Source organism: Prionailurus bengalensis, chromosome C1 (assembly GCF_016509475.1).
Source record: "Prionailurus bengalensis isolate Pbe53 chromosome C1, Fcat_Pben_1.1_paternal_pri, whole genome shotgun sequence".
NCBI lineage: Eukaryota > Metazoa > Chordata > Mammalia > Carnivora > Felidae > Prionailurus > Prionailurus bengalensis.
The window spans coordinates 93,390,499-93,411,897 of NC_057345.1; the positions used below are offsets into that span (position 1 = coordinate 93,390,499).

At 39.3% G+C, this 21,399-nt stretch overlaps 1 protein-coding gene and 1 pseudogene across 1 annotated transcript; one reads left to right on the forward strand and one right to left on the reverse strand.

Annotated features, from left to right (window-relative positions):
* Positions 1-364: 364 nt before the first annotated feature.
* LOC122479438 lies at positions 365-781 on the forward strand (annotated as a pseudogene).
* A 1,227-nt stretch (positions 782-2,008) lies between these two features.
* On the reverse strand, positions 2,009-10,601 carry TAF13 (TATA-box binding protein associated factor 13). Its single transcript, XM_043575760.1, has 4 exons — positions 10,499-10,601; positions 9,564-9,642; positions 5,388-5,485; positions 2,009-3,376 (listed from the first exon to the last, which is right to left on the reverse strand). Exons 1-4 carry the CDS (start codon positions 10,523-10,525, stop codon positions 3,206-3,208), a joined length of 375 nt encoding a protein of 124 aa, XP_043431695.1. The 5' UTR covers positions 10,526-10,601; the 3' UTR covers positions 2,009-3,205.
* Between the last annotated feature and the right edge of the window lie 10,798 nt (positions 10,602-21,399).

A 21,399-nucleotide genomic window follows, 5' to 3' on the forward strand; every position in this document is an offset into this window, starting at 1 on the left:
TATCCAGCTCCTACCTCCTACCCTGATCACTTCTGGGGATTTTCTGTATTGGAAAGTGAAGTAGTACCCTCCATCAGTTGTATGACTAGAAACCTTAGAACTGCTATTATATTCTCTTCACACACTGAGGTTTCTGAGAGAGTAAAATCAAAATTAGGACAAAGATGGACAGTCTTGATTCTCAAGTTCTTAGACCTAGTCAGCCCTGGGGAGTCAATACCATCCTTACTTTCCCTTGTTTCAGCTGGATAAAAACAATAAATTCCTCTTTTGCTTATGTTATTTTTGAGTCAAGTTCTATCATTTGCAACCTACAATACAATGTCCCACAAAAAACTTAAATCCACTTTTCTGTGCTACCATAATGGTGCACATGAATGTTGTCATGGATACTCTGAAGAGCATTAACAATGCTGAAAAGACAAATGCCAGGTTCTTATTAGGCCATGCTCCAAAGTCATCATCCGATTTTTAACTGTGGATGATGAAGCATGGTTACACTGACAAATTTGAAATCATCGATGATCACAGAACTGGGAAAATTGTTGTGAACCTCATGGGCAGGTTAAACAAGTGTGGAGTGATCAGCCCCAGGTTTGATGTACAATGCAAAGATCTAGAAAAATGGCAGAATAATCTGCTTCTGTCCTGCCAGTTTGGTTTCACTGTACTGACAACCTCAGCTGGTAGCATGGACCATGAAGAAGCAAGATGAAAATACACAGGAGGGAAAATCCTGGGATTTTTTTTCTCTAGGGATGTAATACATTCATGCAAATAAAATGCCTCACTGGACTCTTAAAAAAAACCCACAACAACAACAAAAAACACACACAAAAAACTAAACAAATGCCAGGGTCACTAGCAAAATAGTAAGATTAATGGCACTGCTATAGACTGAATGGCACTGCTATAGACCTAAAATTCATTACGTTGAAGCCCTACCCCCCACCCCCATTTGACAATATGGGAGATGGGGCCTTTAAAGAGGTGATTAAAGTTAAGGGGCACCTGGGTGGCTCAGTCGTCTCCGTCTCCGGTCGTGATCTTGTGGTTCGTGACTTCGAGCCCCACATCAGGCTCACTGCTGTCAGCCCGTCAGCACAGAGCCCGCTTCAGATCCTCTCTGCCCCTCCCTTGCTTGTGCTCTCAAAAACAAATAAATATTTAAAAAAATAATAAAGAGGTGGTTAAAGTTAATGAAGCCATAAGGGTGGACCTCTGAACTGACAGAACTGGTACCCTTATAAGAAAAGAAACAAGGGGCGCCTGGGTGGCGCAGTCGGTTAAACGTCCGACTTCAGCCAGGTCACGATCTCGCGGTCCGTGAGTTCGAGCCCCGCGTCAGGCTCTGGGCTGATGGCTCAGAGCCTGGAGCCTGTTTCCGATTCTGTGTCTCCCTCTCTCTCTGCCCCTCCCCCGTTCATGCTCTGTCTCTCTCTGTCCCAAAAATAAATAAACGTTGAAAAAAAAAAAAATTTAAAGAAAAGAAACAAGACAGCTCGCTCAGGAAAAGTGAAGACACAGCAAGAAGGAGCTATCTGCAACCCAGGAAAAGTCCTCACCAGACCCCAATCATGCTGGCACCCTGATCTTGGACTTCCAGCATCCAGAAACATGAGAAGGTAAACTTCTGTTGTTTAAGCTGCCCAGTCTATGATATTTTGTTACGGCAGCCCTAGCTCAGACAGGTACCAGTATAGCTCTCCTAGTGCCAGTTACTACCAGTTCTTTCAGGGTGAAGTTGACCCTGATTAGCAAAAATAGTAATATATTGACATTTTATTATTCCATTCCCATTCTTGATTTCAGCTTAGACTGGAGTAGCTTTTCAATTGGTTTTTACTTTTTTTAAGTAACAAAACGCTCTGCCCAGCTATCTTGAATCTCATCAAATCCGAAAAATTCTATCAATATAGAAAAAGTCTTTACTGAGATTAAGCAGCCAGAATTACATTACTAGTAATGGAGAGGAAAAGCTGATAAATCACATAGTCAAATTCATGTGTTCATCCTTTTAACTTTTGACTTTATTCCTTGTATCAACAGGTTAAGAAAGCAAAATTCTCTTACATATTGATTTATAGGTAATGTTACAAGCAGCACACAAAACATTGTTTCACAGAGTAATATTCAGTGATCCCATTAAATGCAGTTTTAATCCTTATTTTAAACTAAGTGCAATAATTTAATACAATAAGCTGAACGCACACAAAACTTGTATATCCTGAACTACAAAAGTGGTTTCCACAACCATACATGGTTTTAGTCAAGTACACATTTCCACAATGAACAAGTACTAACAAGTATGTTAATAAAACACTATCCTAAATGCTTATCCTGCCATCAGCTTTTTAAGCAATACCTTCCTGTTACTGAAAACATTTATTTTTAGACGCTTTAATCTAACCTGGGAAAATGAGTTCTCTTAAAACTTGACAACTAGTATATTATAAGCTCAAAAGGTTTTAAATCAAAAAAGCCTTCCAATACGGAAGAATTCACATGAAACTTTTAGTTAAAAAAAAAGCCAACATTCTTGTTATCTAAAGAAAAGAATATTAAACAACAAATATCTCAAGACAGATAAACATTCCTACAAAAGACTGTATTTTCTTGTATCTTCTCCCTAAAAAACACAAACCAGTTCACTATCTTTTAATAACCTCCTAGACTACTATAAACACTCCTACAAAAGACTGTATTTTTTTTTGTATCTTCTCCCTAAAAAAAAGCAAACCAGCTCACTATCTTTTAATAATCTCTTAGACTACTATAGTCTAAAAACTTTAGAAGACATGAAACACGTCTTAGCTATCATAGTCGAAGGTGCCCTTTAGATTTCATATATTAAACAGCTACAGTATAGCCTACACCTAATGGCACAAATACCTAATACATAAATACTACTTCATCATTTAGACAGTCAAAAGTCAGAAGGAACTGCATGGTTTGCAAGGTACTTCAACTTACATGTGGTCATTAAAACCCAGTAAGTAATTCAAGTATAGTAGTATAATGGCAGACAATTCAAGGCTCAAATATCACTCTAAAATTGAAGACATGAAAAAAAAAAATGGAAAACTTTGTGTTCCTCCATCCTTCACCTTCATGGCTAGATATAGAGACCTTACAGTGGAAAATATACAGTTATTATATATGCTTTCCCCAGAAGATAATGAAGCTTCAGAAAGTACAAAAGGTGTCAAGATCCATAGTTTGCCTCATCAAATGCTTTTCTAGCTCGTTTCAATTCTTCATTCATAGTAAGCAAGTCTTTAACCCTAGCAAACTTCCTTGGGTCCTTTCGAATCAAGAAGACGATATCTTCAACTTGTACCCGACCTTGTCTTCCGATTGACATTGCCTTGTGAGTCTATTACAAAGAAACAAATTAATTTTAAAAAATCTAATATTTTACTTTTTATTTACATTTACTTAATACTGGTGAGTTTCAAGACTTTCTCTTCTATTTATAGCTATTCATTTGTGAATTGTGTTTATATTCATGTTCTTTGTCCACTTGCTACTGTGTTATAGTGATGCTTAATGTTTTATAGACATCTTTTAATACTAATGACATTAAAACTATCAAATTTATTGTTTCTTTTTTTTTGTTTTTTGGTATACCTAGTCTTTGTCTTCATTTGTATAAAATAATTCTATAATTTTGTTGTAACTGCATATTTCGTTTAAGCTTTGTCTAGTAACGAATAAATAGCGGTGAGTAAAAATAAACAAACAGTGGTGAGTTTTCCCCTTAAATTCAAATAAATCTCATCTCCTATCATATATTCATCCTGTGCAAAAACAAAGGTTCATCATAATATTATTTCTAAGGACTAAAAAAGGGGAAATTAAGTGTTTAATAAGGCATTAAATAAACAAATTTGGGTACATCCAACCAATTGATATTATGAAGCCATTAAAAATATTTATAGAATATTATGCAATGACATGGGGAAAGTGTTCTACTTACGTAAGTGAAAAAGAAGGCTCTAAGACTAAATACGCTATATGATTTCAATTTAATAAAGTTTAAAAATATGTGCAAAAAACCAAAAAAGTATTCACCAAAATCTGAGCATTAGTTGTCTAGATGGCAGGATTACAGATTTCTATTTTCTCTCCTGTACTTTTTTATAATTCCTAAATTTAACAAATATTCTTTTTATAAATGGAAAAAAAATTTAATGCATACTCTCTGACAGGAATTTTACTATTCTATACTAAGGAAATAATCCATAACACAGGGTAAAAACTCACAAGAACACAACCAAACTCAGTATTCCTATCCCTGTGAATATATCCAAGGAGGAGATGGGAGGAAATTTCATGAATATAATCATATCTATTTAGATCAAAATAATCTACTAACTTATGCAAGAGAGAAATGGTTAAATATATTAGAAAACAATTTAAATGAATTTCATCTAACTACTAAAATAATTGTGATTAGAATGTAGAAAATATATATTATAAAACTCTGAGTAAAAGAAATGTTTACTATGATTACCACTATATGTAAGCACTGTACACATTTTTTTTTAATGTTTATTTACCTTTGGGGGAGAGAGAGAGACAAAGTACGAACAGGGGATGAACACAGAGAGAGAGACACAGAATCCCAAGCTGGCTCCAAGCTCTGAGCTGTCAGCACAGAGCCCGAAGCAGGGCTTGAACTTGTGAACTGTGAGATCATGACCTGAGCTGAAGTCGGACACTTAACCGACTGAGCCACCCAGGCGCCCCTTTTTTTAATTTAATTTTTTTTTTTTAAGCACTGTATACATTTTTTAAAAAATACTGGAAGGGGAGATCTTACATTAGATAATGGGATTATGGTTAATATTGTAAATTTTATTCTAGAATCTTATAGTTATGTCCTCATAAATAAAATTCAGGAGAAGGTAGAATATTGTGTGTGCACATATACATGAGTGTGTGTTTGTATGTATATATCATATATATATATATCTTAAATATTTTTTTAAACTTTATTTATTTATTTATTTAGAGACAGTACTCAAGAGTGTGACGAGGGGAGTGGCAAAGAGAATGGGAGGGAGAGAGAGAGAGAATGCCTAGCAGGCTCAAGTGTGAACTCCCAAACCATGAAATCATGACCTGAGAGGAAACCAAGAGTCAGATGCTTAACCGACTGAGCCAGGTCATGATCTCCCCGTCCTAAGACAGAGCCCCATGTTTGGCTCCGCGATGAGGCATGGAGCCTGCTTGAGATGCTCCCTCCCTCTCCTTCTGCCCCTGCCCCATGTGCGTGTGTGTGCTCCCCTCCCCCTCTCAAAAATAAAATCTTAAAAAAAAAAATAAGGAGTTTCAAATCTATTACTCAATTAACTAAGACAAATTACAAAAAAAAATCTTACCATTTCAGTGATGAACTCTATGACAAGGTCTTCAAGAATATCCACTGACTCAGTATAAGGATTCTGGTCATCCCCAAACCCATACATCATACATCGCACTGCAAAAGAACAATCATTTTTGTTTACTTGAACAAATTTAACAATTTTACCAATACCTTTTTCAAATTAGAAATGGACCAAATAAGACAAGATACTTGTATAAACATATATTATATATTTGTTGTCTGCAAGTATGGATTTTGGTGTAAAAGACTTTTAACCACAATTTCATAACCAACTGTTCCTACAACTGTTCCTACCTGTCCTTCCCTACTAGGAACTCCTGTTCCCTCCCAGCCACTGAACCCTGATATCAATATTCTTTCCCTAATCTCTATTATCTATTCACCAACAACCCCAGAATACCTGTAACTAGGAAACTCCATGCCAGGGACAGGATGAGTAGCAATGGTTCAGCTCTTACTGGGAGTATTCTATGTGTGTATGGAGTGGGGAGTGGGGGGGGGGGGGGTGGACAGGAGGGGCAGGCAGGGGGGCATTGGAAAAGAGAAGGCAAAATCCTTTCTGATACTAACATAGGAAAAAGGACATGAAAGAAAGTGCTCTAATTGCTTCTTATAGGAAGAACACGGTAATCAAAAGGAGAAAGCGAACTATGTGGAATCTTGACATTTCATTTCCTAGATCAATGCACTGCTAATAAAGTCCTTTCAGGCTTCAACCGAAAGAACCATAGAAAATGCAAAAGAGAAGAAAAGTCTAATACAGAGTAATAAAAATGGGTGCTAACAGCTAAAACTTACATAGACCTTACTATGTACCAGGGATATAGTTTTAAGCCTTTCACATACATAACTCATTTAAACCTCACAACAATCCTTTGAAGTAGATACTATTATTATCCCTATTCCATATAGATGAGAAAATGGAGGCACTGAGCTAAGTGATTTACCCAAGCTAAGTGATTTTCCACACAGACGTAAGAGATGGAACCTCAGTTTGAATGCAACCGATCTTGCTCCAGAGTCAATATTCCTCCTCTTAACAGTATTACACTTCTTGGTAGTTTAAGGCAGATGGAATCCATGTGGATTCTCATCCTATAGTCTATAAACTCCCAGTTAGTCCATGGATAGGCTCTAAGAAATCCTTGAGGCCTTCTGAAATTAAATGCAAAAATTTTATACACTATTTGTGTGTGCGCATTTTTCTTGAAAGAACAATCTGTTCTTAACAGTTCAGAAAGGGGTATATAAATGTTAAAAAAAAAAAAAGGTCACAGGTTGGAAATGTTTTGTATATGGATCTGAGTGGTGGTCATATGTAAATAAGTAAAATTCATTAAGTTGTTCATTTAAGACTAATACAATTTATTTTAAGTACAGTAAAGAAAAAAAAGGAACTCCTAGGACATTTCTAACGGAAGACATGAGGGGCACCTGGGTAGCTCAGTTGGTTAAGTGGCCAACTTCAGCTCAGATCATGATCTTGCAGTTCATGGGTTTGAGTCTCGCGTTGGGCTCTGTGTTGTCAGTTCAGAGTCTGGAGCCTGCTTATGATTCTGTATCTCCCTTTCTCACTGCCCCTCCCCCACTCCTGCTCTCTCTCTCTCTCTCTCTCTCTCTCTCTCTCTCTCTCTCTCTTTCAAAATTAAATATTTTAAAAAGTTAAAAAAAATAATGAAGAAATGAGTACATTAAGAATAATTCCTAGGGGCGCCTGGGTGGCGCAGTCAGTTAAGCGTCCGACTTCAGCCAGGTCACGATCTCGCGGTCCGTGAGTTCGAGCCCCGCGTGGGGCTCTGGGCTGATGGCTCAGAGCCTGGAGCCTGTTTCCGATTCTGTGTCTCCCTCTCTCTCTGCCCCTCGCCCGTTCATGCTCTGTCTCTCTCTGTCCCAAAAATAAATAAACGTTGAAAAAAAAAAAATTTTAAAAAAAAAAAAAAGAATAATTCCTATTTAGGAGAAGCAAAAGCTGGTAGAACTGAAAAGAGAATAGAATAGATCAAGCCTAGGGAAGAAAAGAAAGGGGCGACTTGGAAGTTAGCCTGGGACAGAGGTATCCCTAGAGTTTAAACTGGTAAGAGCCTTTATGTCCAGATACAGGGAGTAGAAAACAAGTATTTTTTTTTTCTCCTTTAGATTCTGACAACTTTGCTTTTTTTTTTTTTTTGAGATAATTTCAGACTTACAGAAGAGTTGCAAAAAATAGTAGAGTTCCCAAATACCCTACATCCACCTTCCCCTTATTTTAACATCTTATATAACCAAAGACATTTATCAAAACTAAGAAATTAACATTGGTACAAATATAGAACTTACTCAGATTGTACCAGTTTTTCAACTGATATCCTTTTTCCATTTCAAGATCCCACGTTATTTAATTACCATGCCTCTTTACTTTTCACTGATCAGTGACAGTTCCTCAGACTTTTTAGTCTTTTATGACCTTGACACTGTAGAAGACTCCTGGTTAGTTATCTTGTAGTGTTCCCCAATTTGGGTTTGTCTGGTGTTCTTTCATTATTAGGCTGTGGGTACCCATTAGTAGAAAGGATACCATAGAGGTGATGTGCTCTCTTAACTGACTGAGCCACCCAGGCGCCCCTGATGTGCAATCTTAATGCATCACGTGATGTTAATATATATTACTGGTGATGTTGACTTTGATCATTTAGCTAACATTTTAGACATAACTTGTCTGCCAGGATTCTCCATTGTAAGCTTACTATTTTTCCTTAAATATTTTGAGTAAGATACTTTGTCATGAACATTTTGATGGGCATAATTCACCAGTATGTATGTAAACTGCACTTGGTTAAAAGGTTTGTAAAGATACAAATACCAGTGAATGCTTTGAAACTTTGTGTTATAGTAGCAAAAAAATTTTTAAGAAGAAGATTTAGGAGAACAGATCTTGGCCAGTAACATATCAAGATTCAGGTAAGACCAGAAGGCTGTGAAGATCCCAAATTCTTATCATCACAAAAATAAAGCAATTCAAGTAGAACAAAGGTTTCTGCTAACAATTGACTATGCAAACATCACACTGAGATGCTCTAGTGTGGGAATCCCCTTCTTATGCTGATTAAGAAGCAAAAACACATACAAATGGAGTAAACAGTATCAGAGATGGATTAAACAGTGGTCAGCTTTAGGTGAGAAATTGAGATATGGAGGATTTGAGTCATTAAAAATATAAAAATAAAAAGACATACTGCCTGCAGTTTCAAGAGCATTTGGAAATGACTGAGCCTGACCCAGCATAAATAAACCATATATTCATTTGTTAATACTCAGCCATAACTATATATAAAGGACACAGGTTGGAGAGTGCATTCTCACAGTGCCTTTCATGGGCTGGCTTTGACCATCACTAGACACAGCAGCTCTTCCACTTACTTGCCAAAAAGGGTCAAACCTGTCTATTGAGGGAATACACTAGAGAACCAATCAATACATTATAATTTCCATGCCACTGTAATGCCTTACACTGTTCACCATTTTTCTGTATTTTCCAATGCCTTAGTCCACAGCCCCAACTTAATTCCTACCCTCAGCACCTGTTCCAGGATCCATTATAATTTTTGACTTACAGTCAAAGGAGTCCCTGCTCCTACTGCTGCAATAGTAAAGGACATAAAAAGTAATGGAGGTATGTTCTTAGTCCCTGAGTTGAAACACTGATCACATTTCCTCATTTTAAAAAACTGTGTATTAAAAAAAAACGTGGGGGAACCTAGGTGGCTCAGTTGGTTGAGTGACGGACTCTTGATTTCAGTTCAGGTTGTAGTCAGTCCCAGGGTCATGGGATTGAGCCCCAAGTTGGGCTCCACACTGAGCGTGAAGCATGCTTGAGTTTCTCTCTCTCTCTCTCTCTCTCTCTCTCTCTCTCTCTCCCCAGCATGTGTGTTCTCCCCAGCATGTGCATTCTTTCTCTCTCTAAAATAAAATTTTTTTTAAATGTGTACACAGAAAACCCACCTACCCACATACAAACATATAAATTGGGGTCAGGATCATTACTATCCATGATTCACAAGTTAAACAATCTTACAGGCAAGTCTGAGAATATTGTCCCTACAGGGAAACACATTCAGAACATTAATCTACTTTGAACAAACATGTCCAAAAGTTTTTATCATCTATAATTAAATCATTGTCAAATATTACTTACATTCTTTAGAAAAAAGTCTCTTCCTTTTACCCTGTCCACCTTCTGCACCTCCTCCAATTTCTTCACTTTCTTCCTCAAACTGTAAGTTAAAAATGTATATACAGAAATGTCAAGCACTGCATTTGATTTTTAAGCAATTAACATTAATTTTTTTCCACTTTCAACACTAATTATCATGCCAGAAAGCCTAAAACATGCAGCAAAAAAATCATGAAACCTTAGCATTTAGGAGCCTTAAAGACTATCCAGTCCAACTTCCCACTCAATGCAGGAATGGCTCTCCTACAGTGTCCCTAACAAATAATTTTACTGCCTCTGCTGGAAGCGTTTCAATGACCGTACTTTTTTTTTTTTTAAACCAACTAGTTAGCCTATTACTACACAGTTTTACTGTTAAGAGTGAATCGAAGTAAGTAAAAACTATCTTTATTTTTTATTAAGCATTGCTTATACAGTGCCAGGAACTTTCTTCAAGTAAGCCTTAACCCCATTTTACGACACGAAAACCAAGGCTCAAAGTTAAGTAACTTGTTCATAGATAATAGAGATTTTGAAACACAAATTCCCTGACTTTCGGTCCATTATTCCCACTACTTTACAGTAAGTATATAGTTTTGTTACTAGTTGAAGTGTTGGTTCATAATGAGAGCTAAAAATAATTAGCTTCGTCCTATGATGATTCTCCAGGCGATTCAAAGAGTGTCTGACAAATAGAGACCAAAAGCAAAAGGCAAGGGGCCACCTTCCCACTCTTCACGTCCTGCCCCACACACTAAGAGATGAATGGTGAGGGAAGTGCTAGCACGGCGTGAAGTCCCCGAACTCTCTCCAGTGAATTCGCGAAGGAAAACCTCGAGTGACTCTGAACTCGAGTTCCACTTCTGCACCCCAGGGAGTGAAGAAAGGACTGGGTTGTAACAGTGGTGGTCACTCACGGTAGGATCTTCCTCCTCGTCTGCCATGCCACCAGCCAGCTTACAGGGCTCAGCCGCCTCGCTCCCAGCGGGTTTTACTATATCCGCGGCCTCACTTCCGGTGACGCGCAGGGAGGGGCGGGGCGAGACGGAGCCTAGTCCCGGCCGGCCAGCTGGGGTGGAAAATGCGCGGAGACAAACTAACAGGGGACCCAAGCCGAGTTTAGGGAGAGAGGGATGAGCTCTAGGCTCTGTGTTCAAGATCACAGATTAATTAAACATTCGCAAAGTAAAGGGGGCGTGTATCTCCTTGTGACCCTGAATTTGCTTCTACATATCGAATCACCTCTTCCTGATTTGGGGCTGTGTAGTTATGCATCGTTGGGGGTCCTAGCAGTCCTTGGGCTGCGCGAAGAGTGTACCTAAACGATTTTAACAACTTTCAGTTACACTATTATTAATTGCCAAGCACTATACCGGTTATCGGGTGTGTTTTTCTTCGCTACTAGTTTTTAAGGGGGTGATACTACCCCTTAGACTGAGGATTCAATATTTGTGCGGAGTTTTTTGATCAGAACAGTAATTGGGAAAAACACCGGCGTTAGAAGGCTAAAGGTAGGGATATAAAATGTTATGCAATGCAAGACACAATACCACACAAGGAAAAGTTGTTCCACAATGTTTCTGAATGTCCTGCTAAACATTCATGCAAGTGAAAAATCTGTAATTATCTGAACCTAGAACCTTTGTTAAAATATAGACACAAAGCATGTCCTATGCTTTTAACTTACATTTAATTTTCTAGGAATGAAACTATGAGATAATAGAAAAAAATACTTATGGGTCTCTGCTGCCAGTTTCTGGCACAGAACTCCTAAAACCCTTGCAATTTCCTTGGTGATAAGAGCATAGAAGCATCTTTTGTTCTTATGAGGCAATTTAGGATGGGATCCTAGATGGGGGCTGGTCACCAGAAAGACCAAGCCATGATTAGAAGGTTGGGGTTTTCAGCCCCAGCTCCCATTCTCCAGACGGGGGAGGGAAGCTGGAAATGTAGTTAATAATTGATCATGCCTACATGAGGCATAAAAATCCCAATAGTAGGAGTTTTGGAGAGCTTCCGGGTTGGGGAACATACCCACCTATGAAGAGAATGACACACCCCCAACTCCACAAGGACAGAGAAGCTCTTCACTTAGGACCCTTCCAGACCTCGCTCTCATCATAGGCTGTTCATCTAAGTAAATGTTTCCATTAGTTCTGTGAGGTGTTCTAGAAAATAAATCCAAGGGGGAGGAAGTCATGGGAACCTCTGATTTATAGTCAAGTTGGACAGAAGGTGGGGACTCTGGCACCTACTACTTGTAATTGGCATCTAAAGTGGGAAGCAGTCTGGTGGAACTGCACCCTTAACTCGTGGGATCTAATTGAATTAAATTAAACTTGAATTAAATTGAATTAAATTGTAGGACACCCAACAGTGTCACAGAATTGTTTGCTGTGGGAAAAAAACCCACATTTAGTGACCAGAAGTGTCAGAAGTGAAGTGTCCTGTGTGAAAGTAAAGAGGAAAGATACACAGGGAGGAATGAACCAGAGTTTTTCCCAAAATAGCAAGTACCATAGAAGTGGAGAGGTGTATACTTTGTTTTGTTTGAAACTTACCAAGAGCTGTGAACCATTTCAGGAAATAACGTCACCAAAGGCCAAACCACTTGTAAAAATTTGGGTAGCCCATACTCACTGGGTGATAATGCTTTTGTAGCTCCCACATTCATTGTGATTCTACATATAGGTCCAAGCATCTGAAACCATTATACCCCCTACTGTAGTCATGCCTGAGCATTCACATATTGAAATACGTATTATAATTCACTGTCTGTATTTTACCTTTATATTACATTAGGGCATTATATATTATTTTTAAATTATTGGGTAGTTAAATACATTTGTTATTTATTGCTGTGTAACAAATTCTCTCCAAACTTAGTGGCTTAAGGCAAACATCTATCACACAGTTTCTGTGGTTCAGGAATCTGGGTGCAGTTTAGTTGGCTCAAGGTCCCATATATTGCAGTCAGGGTGTTGTCTGGGGCTGCAGTCTCATCTGAAGTATTGATGGGGAAAGATGCACTTCCAAAATCACTCTCACAGTTGTCAGCAGGATTCAGTTCCTTTAGGTTATTAGACTAAGGGCCTAGTTCTTCATTGGCTATTGCCAGAGGCCTCCCTCAGTTTCCTGCCACATGGTCCTCTCCACACAGCAGCTTACAACATGGCAGCTGGCTTCAATTAGCACAGATGAGGGAGAGAACCAGGAACATCCAAGACACAGAAGCCACAGTTGTTGTTGTTGTTGTTGTTGTTGTTGTTGTTGCTGTTTTGTAACCTAACCTTGGAAGTGACATCCCATCACTTCTGTCCTATTCTGTTTACTAGAAATCAATAATTGCAGCCCATACACAAAGAGAGGGGATTACATAAGGATGAGTATATTAGAAGGCAGACATCACTGGGGGCTCTCTGAGAGGCTGCCCACCACAGTAGGTTATATTATCTGTGAATGTCATTGCAGAATAATAAAGGAGACATTATAATACTTTTGTTATTTAAGAAAGATTATTGAGTCTGATAGGGTTGAGAACTTCTGTGTTAGGTAGTGATGAAACTCTGGGTTCGAGTATAAAACATAGTGTCAGCAGACAGATAAAATGTGCCAGATGCAGACCAAGAGGTACTATGCAGCAATCAGAAGCAATAGACTAACAACATGGACAGAGCTTAGAAACACAGCGCTAAGTTTAAAAAGAAACACAATGAGATCTATAACAATACCATTTATGTAAATTAAATATACATACACACAAAAAATAGGAACAAATGAAAAAGCATAGACATTAAATACATTGAAAGGTTGTGGGGCAATGCACAGATAAACAGCAAGTGAAGGACTTTGGAAGGGCCAATTTCAATACTATGTCATCAACGGCAGAGCATCAATAATTCAGCCTTCAAAACCTAAGATCCAGAATATATAGGGAAGAACATGCAGTTATGAGCAGAAAGAAATAAAGCACAGAAAGTGAAAAGTCCTGGTGTGCTTCCATAAGATGTTTTGGGTGGATTACCAGAGTCAAGTTTGTTAGGTGGGGATGCAGGAAATGAGGCTGGAATGAAGCTGGAGTTAGAGTGTGAAAGGCCTGGAATGTTCTCTTCAGAGACTAAACTTCACACTGCAGAGTTCCTGGGAGGTCTTTAGGCAGAAGAGGCATATGACCTTATCTTTTTTAAAAAGATCACTTTAGCAGGGAGACCTAGGATGAGAGATGATTAAAACCTGAATTACAAAGAAGGAACTTTCAAAGGTAGAATTTGCAGGACTTTGTGTCTGAATGAATCTGAGAGCTGTGGAGAAGTTTACATACAGATAGATGGAATGTGTTATTAATATAAGTTGGAAAGTAAAATGGGAAAGCAACTGGGGGTGGGGTGGGGAGAATAAAATGAACTCGGTCTAAGAGTCTATAGATGTCCTATAGACAGGCCTGGAAATCCACAGAGAAATTAGAACCAAAGAAAATGGCACTGGAGACATCAACACAAAAGACTGCACAGGAGGGGCGCCTGGGTGGCTCAGTCAGTTGAGTGACCGACTTCGGCTCAAGTCATGATCTCACCGTCTGTGAGTTCGAGCTCCGCGTCGGGCTCTGTGCTGACAGCTCAGAGCCTGGAGTCTGCTTCTGATTCTGTGTCTCCCTCTCTCTCTGTCCCTCCCCTGCTCATGCTCTGTCTCTGTCTCAGAAATAAATAAATATAGAAAAAAAAAAAAAAAAAGACTGAACTGGAACAAAGTCTAAGAAAGAAGGGAGCCAAAGAGCAGACAGATCCTTAGAAACAGTACATCAGGAAACAGAAAGACAGAAGGAATGGTTCAGGAGTAGTGTTGAAATAAATCTCTAGGCCCACGATGGAGCCATTCCCGCCCCTGGTGCCATGTCAGCAAACGGAAACTTAAATGCTCTATTTTACCAGAAATGCAGCATATTCCTCAGCCAATCCCCAAATGCCAAGCAAACTCTGGGCCTTCTTACTCCAACCAAGGTTGACTATCAGCCAGCCAATCAGATATTTTAATTTTTCTTTCTTGTTCTTTATTCTTCATCCTATAAAAAGCATTCTTCCTTCCACCCCATTTTGCAGTTCTTTGAAAGGAGACTACTTCATTAAGTGTTCAAATCCAAGGCCTTTTACTAAATCTCTTTAATCATCTTTAATAGTAGGAAAAGATAAAAGAAGAATGATGAAAAGAAGAATATATTCTGAAAGCCAAAAGAAAAAAATTCAAAAAGAAGCAAGTGGTCAGGAGTGCTCTGTGCCACAGAGATTAAGGGTTTAAGAGATTTAGATTTTTTAATTTTATTTTTTATTTTTTAAAATTTACATCCAAATTAGTAAGGGTTTAAGAGATTTAAAACGACGCCTTGGATTTTACAATTAGGAGGTGGTGGAATAATCTGGACAAAATAGTTTGAGGGCAATAGTGAAGGCAGATGCCAGATTATAAGTGGTTAAGGAATGAGTGTATAGTTGGACAGTGAAGGGTAGAAAAGCAAGGAGAGGAAAATAGCCTTAGAGGGCAGTAGGGTGAAGGAAGGTGGACTTTAAATAAATGACTACCGAATGAGTAAGGCCGTGAACTTGCACCAGACACTTAACTGCTAGGAAATCCAGGTTTTCATTATGGCAAAGAAATGGAATGAGCTTCTAAAGAAAAGGTTAATGACAAAAGAGATCTGTTCACAAAATAATGGAGTCCATAGAGAGGCCGACAGCAGTAGCTGACAGAAAGAAGCAGTAGAGCTGAGTTGTGGGAGAAAAATTTGGACAGAAAGGCAGTAGGAGGGGCTATCAGAAATGAGGAAAGCAGAGGCTGGGTGGTGCGCTTGAGGCATGTAGTAGTGATGGGATGGGAGAGGGCAGGCAGGGAGTACCAACTAGACCCCAAATCCAGAAGCAGTGCAGTCCCACACTCACCCCACCCCCACTCTCACCCCTACACCCCAGGGTACAGACCTCTGCTACTCACTGTTAGGGGCTTTAGGGAAGTAGTGTCATTTTTTTTAAAGTGGCTTTCAGAACTTCCACAATAATCTTGTGCAATCTTAACCACATGTTTGTTTACTAAAGAACACCTATACTCCTTGGTTCAACTAGCAGGCTCTGGGGTCAGATAAATTGGTTTTAAAATCCTAGCTGTATTACTTACCAGCTATGTCACTTTTGAGACAACTTACTTGACCTCTCAATACATCCCTTCCTTATCTGTGAGATGGAGCTTTTAACAGTTACTAACCTTATAAGGTTATTATGAGGCTTGGATGCATTAACACCCATAAGACGCTTTGAGTTGTACCTGGCAGGTAGTAAACATTCTGTGAGTGTCAGCTGTTTTTGTTCAAGAACCTATCTTTTCAGCAGTATCTTCTATTCTCCTTCATGAACTCTACATTCTAGTTCCACAAAACCACATTCAATTATTCACGCAACAAATATTTAACAAGCACCTATAAAATGTGCAGCACTTGTATGGGACTGTGGATAAAATGAAAAACAATGAAAATGCACAGTCCCAGGCTCACAAACCTTACAGTGTAGCAGGGGGACATGAACTAAATAGATATTGTATGCTCTGATAGTTTATGATGGGGGAAGGCAGCCCAAGAAGGTCAGAGATGCCTTCCTTGAGCAAGTGAGGTTTGAGCGGAGACCTGAGGGATGAATGGAGTTAGTCAGTGAAGGAGAAAGGGAAGAATACGCTGTGCCCGCAAACTTGTCCTGTGCTTTCCTTTCTCCAGGCCTTTGATCACTGTTCTCCTTTCCCACTAGAATACCTCTTTTTTTATTGAAATGCTACATGCCTTTCCAGCCCAGCTAAAACATCTGCTTCTCCACTAAGCCTTCCCTGGGCTCTCCAGCTGAAAGCACTTTCTCTTTTACACTCCCACAGCACTTAATTTTCATTTTCCTTCTCACTTTCTACTGTATTTTCTGGTTATTTGTACACACAGCTTATCTTGTCTAGTAAATCTTATTAAAAACAGAGTGTTTATCATTCATCTTTGAGCTCCCAACGGCTAGCACATTCCTTAGGCTTAGAAGTCCTGGAACAAATATTTGTAGCATAAATTAATGCCTGTTTGACATCCCTTTTCAAATATGTTGTAATTCAAATGAAGCTATTGTGGCAAGTTGTGCCTTTGGGAATGAACTTACTCTTTGGTTAGACCAGAATGCCATAGTCATGGTCCCAATACTGATTAGTGTTCACCACAGTGACCACAACAACCCTAACAAACAGGCCACTGTTCTTGACTGGCAGGTGTTTGGCAACAACTGCCTGTCTTCTCATGGAGGCTGAAATGAACTGAGGAAGGACTGTCTGAACTGAGTCCCTAGTCAGTGGGGCTCTATTTATTCCTTGCAGTTTGGCTGCAAGAGCCAATGGCCCGGATTTGACCTGATGTGAGGCTATGATGCTTTCCACAGTGACAGAAACACTAATGCTTGGAACAAAACCATCAAAGATTAGCATCAGTGGAAACTATCCTAATTTGAGGCAGTGTGAAGACAAGGGGAAGGGGGCTTTGAAGTCAGATAGACTTGGGTCTGGATCCTAACTGGACATGTGATGTCACCCATGTGCCTTCTTTAAGTCTCAGGTTTCTCATTTTAAAAATATTCTGCAGGAGCTCCTGGGTAGCTCAGTCGTGAGTGTCTAACTGGTGATTTCAGGTCAGGTTATGATCCCAGGGTCATGGGATCGAGCCCCACATAAGGCTCCATGCTGAGTGTGGAGCCTGTTTAAGATTCTCTCTCTCTCCCTCTCTCCTCTCTCTCTCTCTCTCTCTCTCTCTCTCTGCCCCTCTCCCCACTTGGTATTCTCTCTTTAAATAAAAAAAATAAAAAATAAAAATAACCTGCAAAACAGTTGTGAAGATCAAAGATAATGTCTTTACATACATAATGCCTGTGCTTTATTAAATGTGTTTATTCATCTATCATCCCCAATACAGTTTGTTCCCTGAGAGCAGAGACTCCTTTTTGCCTCTTTCCTGCAAAATCTAGCAAAGTGCTCATCACTTTGTACACACTATGTACACACATAGTACACATATTTTAAACAAATGAACAACAATAACAACAACAACAACAACAGTAATAACTAGCATTTATGGAGCACCTACTTCATGCTAGCTATTGTTATAAATAGTAATTCATTTAATACTTCAACAACCCTAGAAAGGAGCAACCAATATAACCCAATTTTAAAGAGAGAAAACAGAATATAATATTTTTAAATATAAAATTCCTAATATAGCAGATTTTTAAACAAAAATCTGGTGAGATTAATTTTATTCAATAAAAAAACATAAAATGCTTTATAAAACCTGGAAAGGAAAAAATGTGGTAGAGAGAGAAGAAAGGACATAAATGTAAAAGTGGGAAGAAAGAGTAGGAAGAAGAAGAAAGACACATGGAAAAAGAAGAAACAGAAATGTGTAAATTCTGAGCAGTGTAAAAAATAACTACTTAATCAGAGTAAGACATTGTGGTCTATCACTGTCCTTTGAAATAGTAATTAGCCAACTACTCAATTACTCTTCTCTGCCCTTCAACTGTGATTCTTTTGTCCTCAAACTTTATTCCTAAATTCTGTGAGTGATGGGGGAAAAAAGACGTCTTTCAGAGAATGACAAAAAATTGGAGTGGTTTCCATCTAGTACAAAATGAGGAGATAAAGTTATCACCAAAAGAGTAAATGTTATGAGGGGCCCCTGGGTGGCTCAGTCAGTTGAGCATCTGTCTTTGGCTCAGGTCATAATGTCACAGTTCACGAATTCAAGCCCAGTGTAGGGCTCTGTGCTGACAACTCAGAGCCTGGAGCCTGCTTTGGATTCTGTGTCTCCCTCTCTCTCTGCCCCTCCCCTGGTTGCACTCTGTCTCTCTGCTTCTCTCTCAAAATAAATAAACATTAAAAAATAAATATTAAAAAAAGAGTAAATGGCATGAGCAAAAACTGTGAAAGCAAAGAGCACATTTGAAGAACACAGAAAAGTTTTTTCACAGTTGAAGCTTAAAGTGTACACAGAACAGTGGAAAATGCTGCAAGAAGGCCATGATAACAGCTAAGGAGTTCAACAATATTTACCAGGCGGTGGTTGCTGTTACAAGAAACAACAGTTGTGAGGGGCGCCTGGGTGGCGCAGTCGGTTAAGCGTCCGACTTCAGCCAGGTCACGATCTCGCGGTCTGTGAGTTCGAGCCCCGCGTCGGGCTCTGGGCTGATGGCTCGGAGCCTGGAGCTTGTTTCCGATTCTGTGTCTCCCTCTCTCTCTGCCCCTCCCCCGTTCATGCTCTGTCTCTCTCTGTCCCAAAAATAAAATAAACGTTGAAAAAAAAGTAAAAAAAAAAAAAAAAAAAGAAACAACAGTTGTGATTTGGAGCAAAATTTTCCAGTCCTCAGTTCAGAAGACCAGTATTATTGTTTGAGTGTGATACTGGGTAGTCTTAGGCTAAAGCTCACTTTATCTCTAAAATAGGGTAATAAGGCACTTGTGAGGATTAAATAAGATCATACAACAAGGTGTGTTTGGCTTTTGAAATGTCAAAATGTCATACAAATGTACATTTTCACTTCTGGAGGATAAAATTGATGCTTAAAGAAGACTGAAACGGTAAAATCACTAACATGATGGCTGCAGGATTGAAAAGGGAACAATCTGAATGACATTCTGAAAAAAGATAATTGACTCAAAGGTAATTTACAAATTTAAACTTTAGTGATTAGGGGAAAAGGCATATTAACCCTAGAAACTGGGAAATTGGTGAGAAGGAATTGCGTTTGGCTTTAAACATTACAGATTATCAGAAGAACATCTATTAGAAATGTAGGATTGGAGCTTGGATAGGACATCGATTTAAGAACTCTACAAAGACGGGGTGCCTAAGTGGCTCAGTCGATTTAGTGTCTGACTTCGGCTCAGGTCATGATCTCATGGTTTGTGAGTTTGAGCCCCAGGTGTCAAAAAATATATTTAAAAATATATTTTAAAAAAGAACTTTTTGGGGTGCCTGGGTGGCTCAGTTGGTTAAGCATCCGGCTTTGGCTCAGGTCATGACCTCACAGTTTGTCAGTTCAAGCCCCACATCGGGCTCTGTGCTGACAGCTCAGAGCCTGGAGCCTGCTTCAGATTCTCTGTTCTCTTTCTCTCTCTGCCCCTCCCCTGCTCGCACTCTGTCTCTTTCTCAAAAATAATAAATAAACATTTAAAAAAAATGTTTAAAAGAACTTTTCAAAGAGGTAGCAGTTGAAACTATGAACAGAAAGAATAGGTCGCCAAGTGAGAGTTAATAATGAGAAAAAGAGGGTGCAGGTTTCTTAGGAACATCTATATTTAGGTAGAAGAAGAACCAAAGTAAAGAGAACAATTAGGTGCAGGTCAGTGAGGCTAGCACAGTTCAATAGGATCCAAAAAACAGGAGACTTTCTTTAGCTGAAGATGAGCTACACGATTCAAACTAAATTGGTGAACATGAATTTATTTAGGACTTGGTTTGAGTTCTATCCAGCCATGGTGCAGGGAATTAACAGTCAGTTGCTAGTGATGATATTAGTACTGATGTTGTTTTAGATAACAATTGATGAAAGGTTCAAACGCCAAGACAATTAGGGGAAACTCAGTTGTTTTTGAGCGGTACTGAGCAGTTCATCTGGGCAGGGGGATTTGTCTGTGTGTGTATGTACATAAATATATCTGGCCTTGTCTTAGATTTTGTCCCCTATATTTTCCTTTTTTTTTTTTTTTCGTGCACTGATGCATATTTTTGCAAGGAGTCTGTCTTCCATCAGACTTTTTTTTGGCTTGCCTCTCCACTCCAGCTCTTAGAAGGAGGCATTCTGGTAGGTTTTTTTTTCCTGTACCCAAGCCGTCTGCAGTCAGCAGATGGCACTGCAGCAAGAGAGGCACAGAGTTCCTTTAGGACCTTTGTCAACCACTACAGACTGGTAATCTAACTTGTAATTTCAGCCTGGGAAGACGGAGTCGCACTTTCGCCCTTATTTTAATAAAGCAGGTCGGGTTGTGCACAATTAAAGATTTCGATTTACAGAATGGAATCTGTGGCTTTGTCTCCTCCACTCTCCTTCATCATTAAACTGGTACCTTTCCTCAGCGTGTGAAAGTTTTGTGAGAAGCGCTGTCCAGATATCGCCAATTCTTGGTTAAAGTGGCCAAGTTGACCCTAGCATTTAACTAAACACAGGAGATCATCGAGACTCTACTGAAAGTTTAAAGAAATATCCACAGAAACAAACAGGCAATTACCTGAATGTTCCCCGACAGACTGGAGCTTTAGGATCTGAAATATGTGACTTGTTTCTGTTATAATGTTTCTTATTTCACTCGAAAGTTCAGACGGAACCTAATTATTCTGATTTCCATAAGGAGTAAGAAAGAAGTGATTAGGTCAATTATTTCTCAATAAAAAATGGAGGTGGGGGGAGATTCTGGTATACCCGGTAGCAAAAAAGAAGGAAGAAAGGAAGGAAAAAACGAAAGAAAGAAAAGAAGAAAGGAGCCGTGAAGCAAAAGAAGTCCTTCCTGGAGACCGCAGGGACCGCCTCATGACCTCCGCTGTCAGGGTTCTCTTAACTGTAAGCGCGGGACCGAGACCTCCCCATAACAGGAAGGCTGCTGCTGGCGCGCGCGCGCGCACACACACACACACACACACACGCACACGCACACGCACACGCACACACACACACCAGCTGCCACAGCGCAAAATAAAGTGCAAAGCTGCAAGCTTTACCTTTCCAACTACACTGACGCGAAAGGTCAGGTTACGCCCCCAGCACTACTG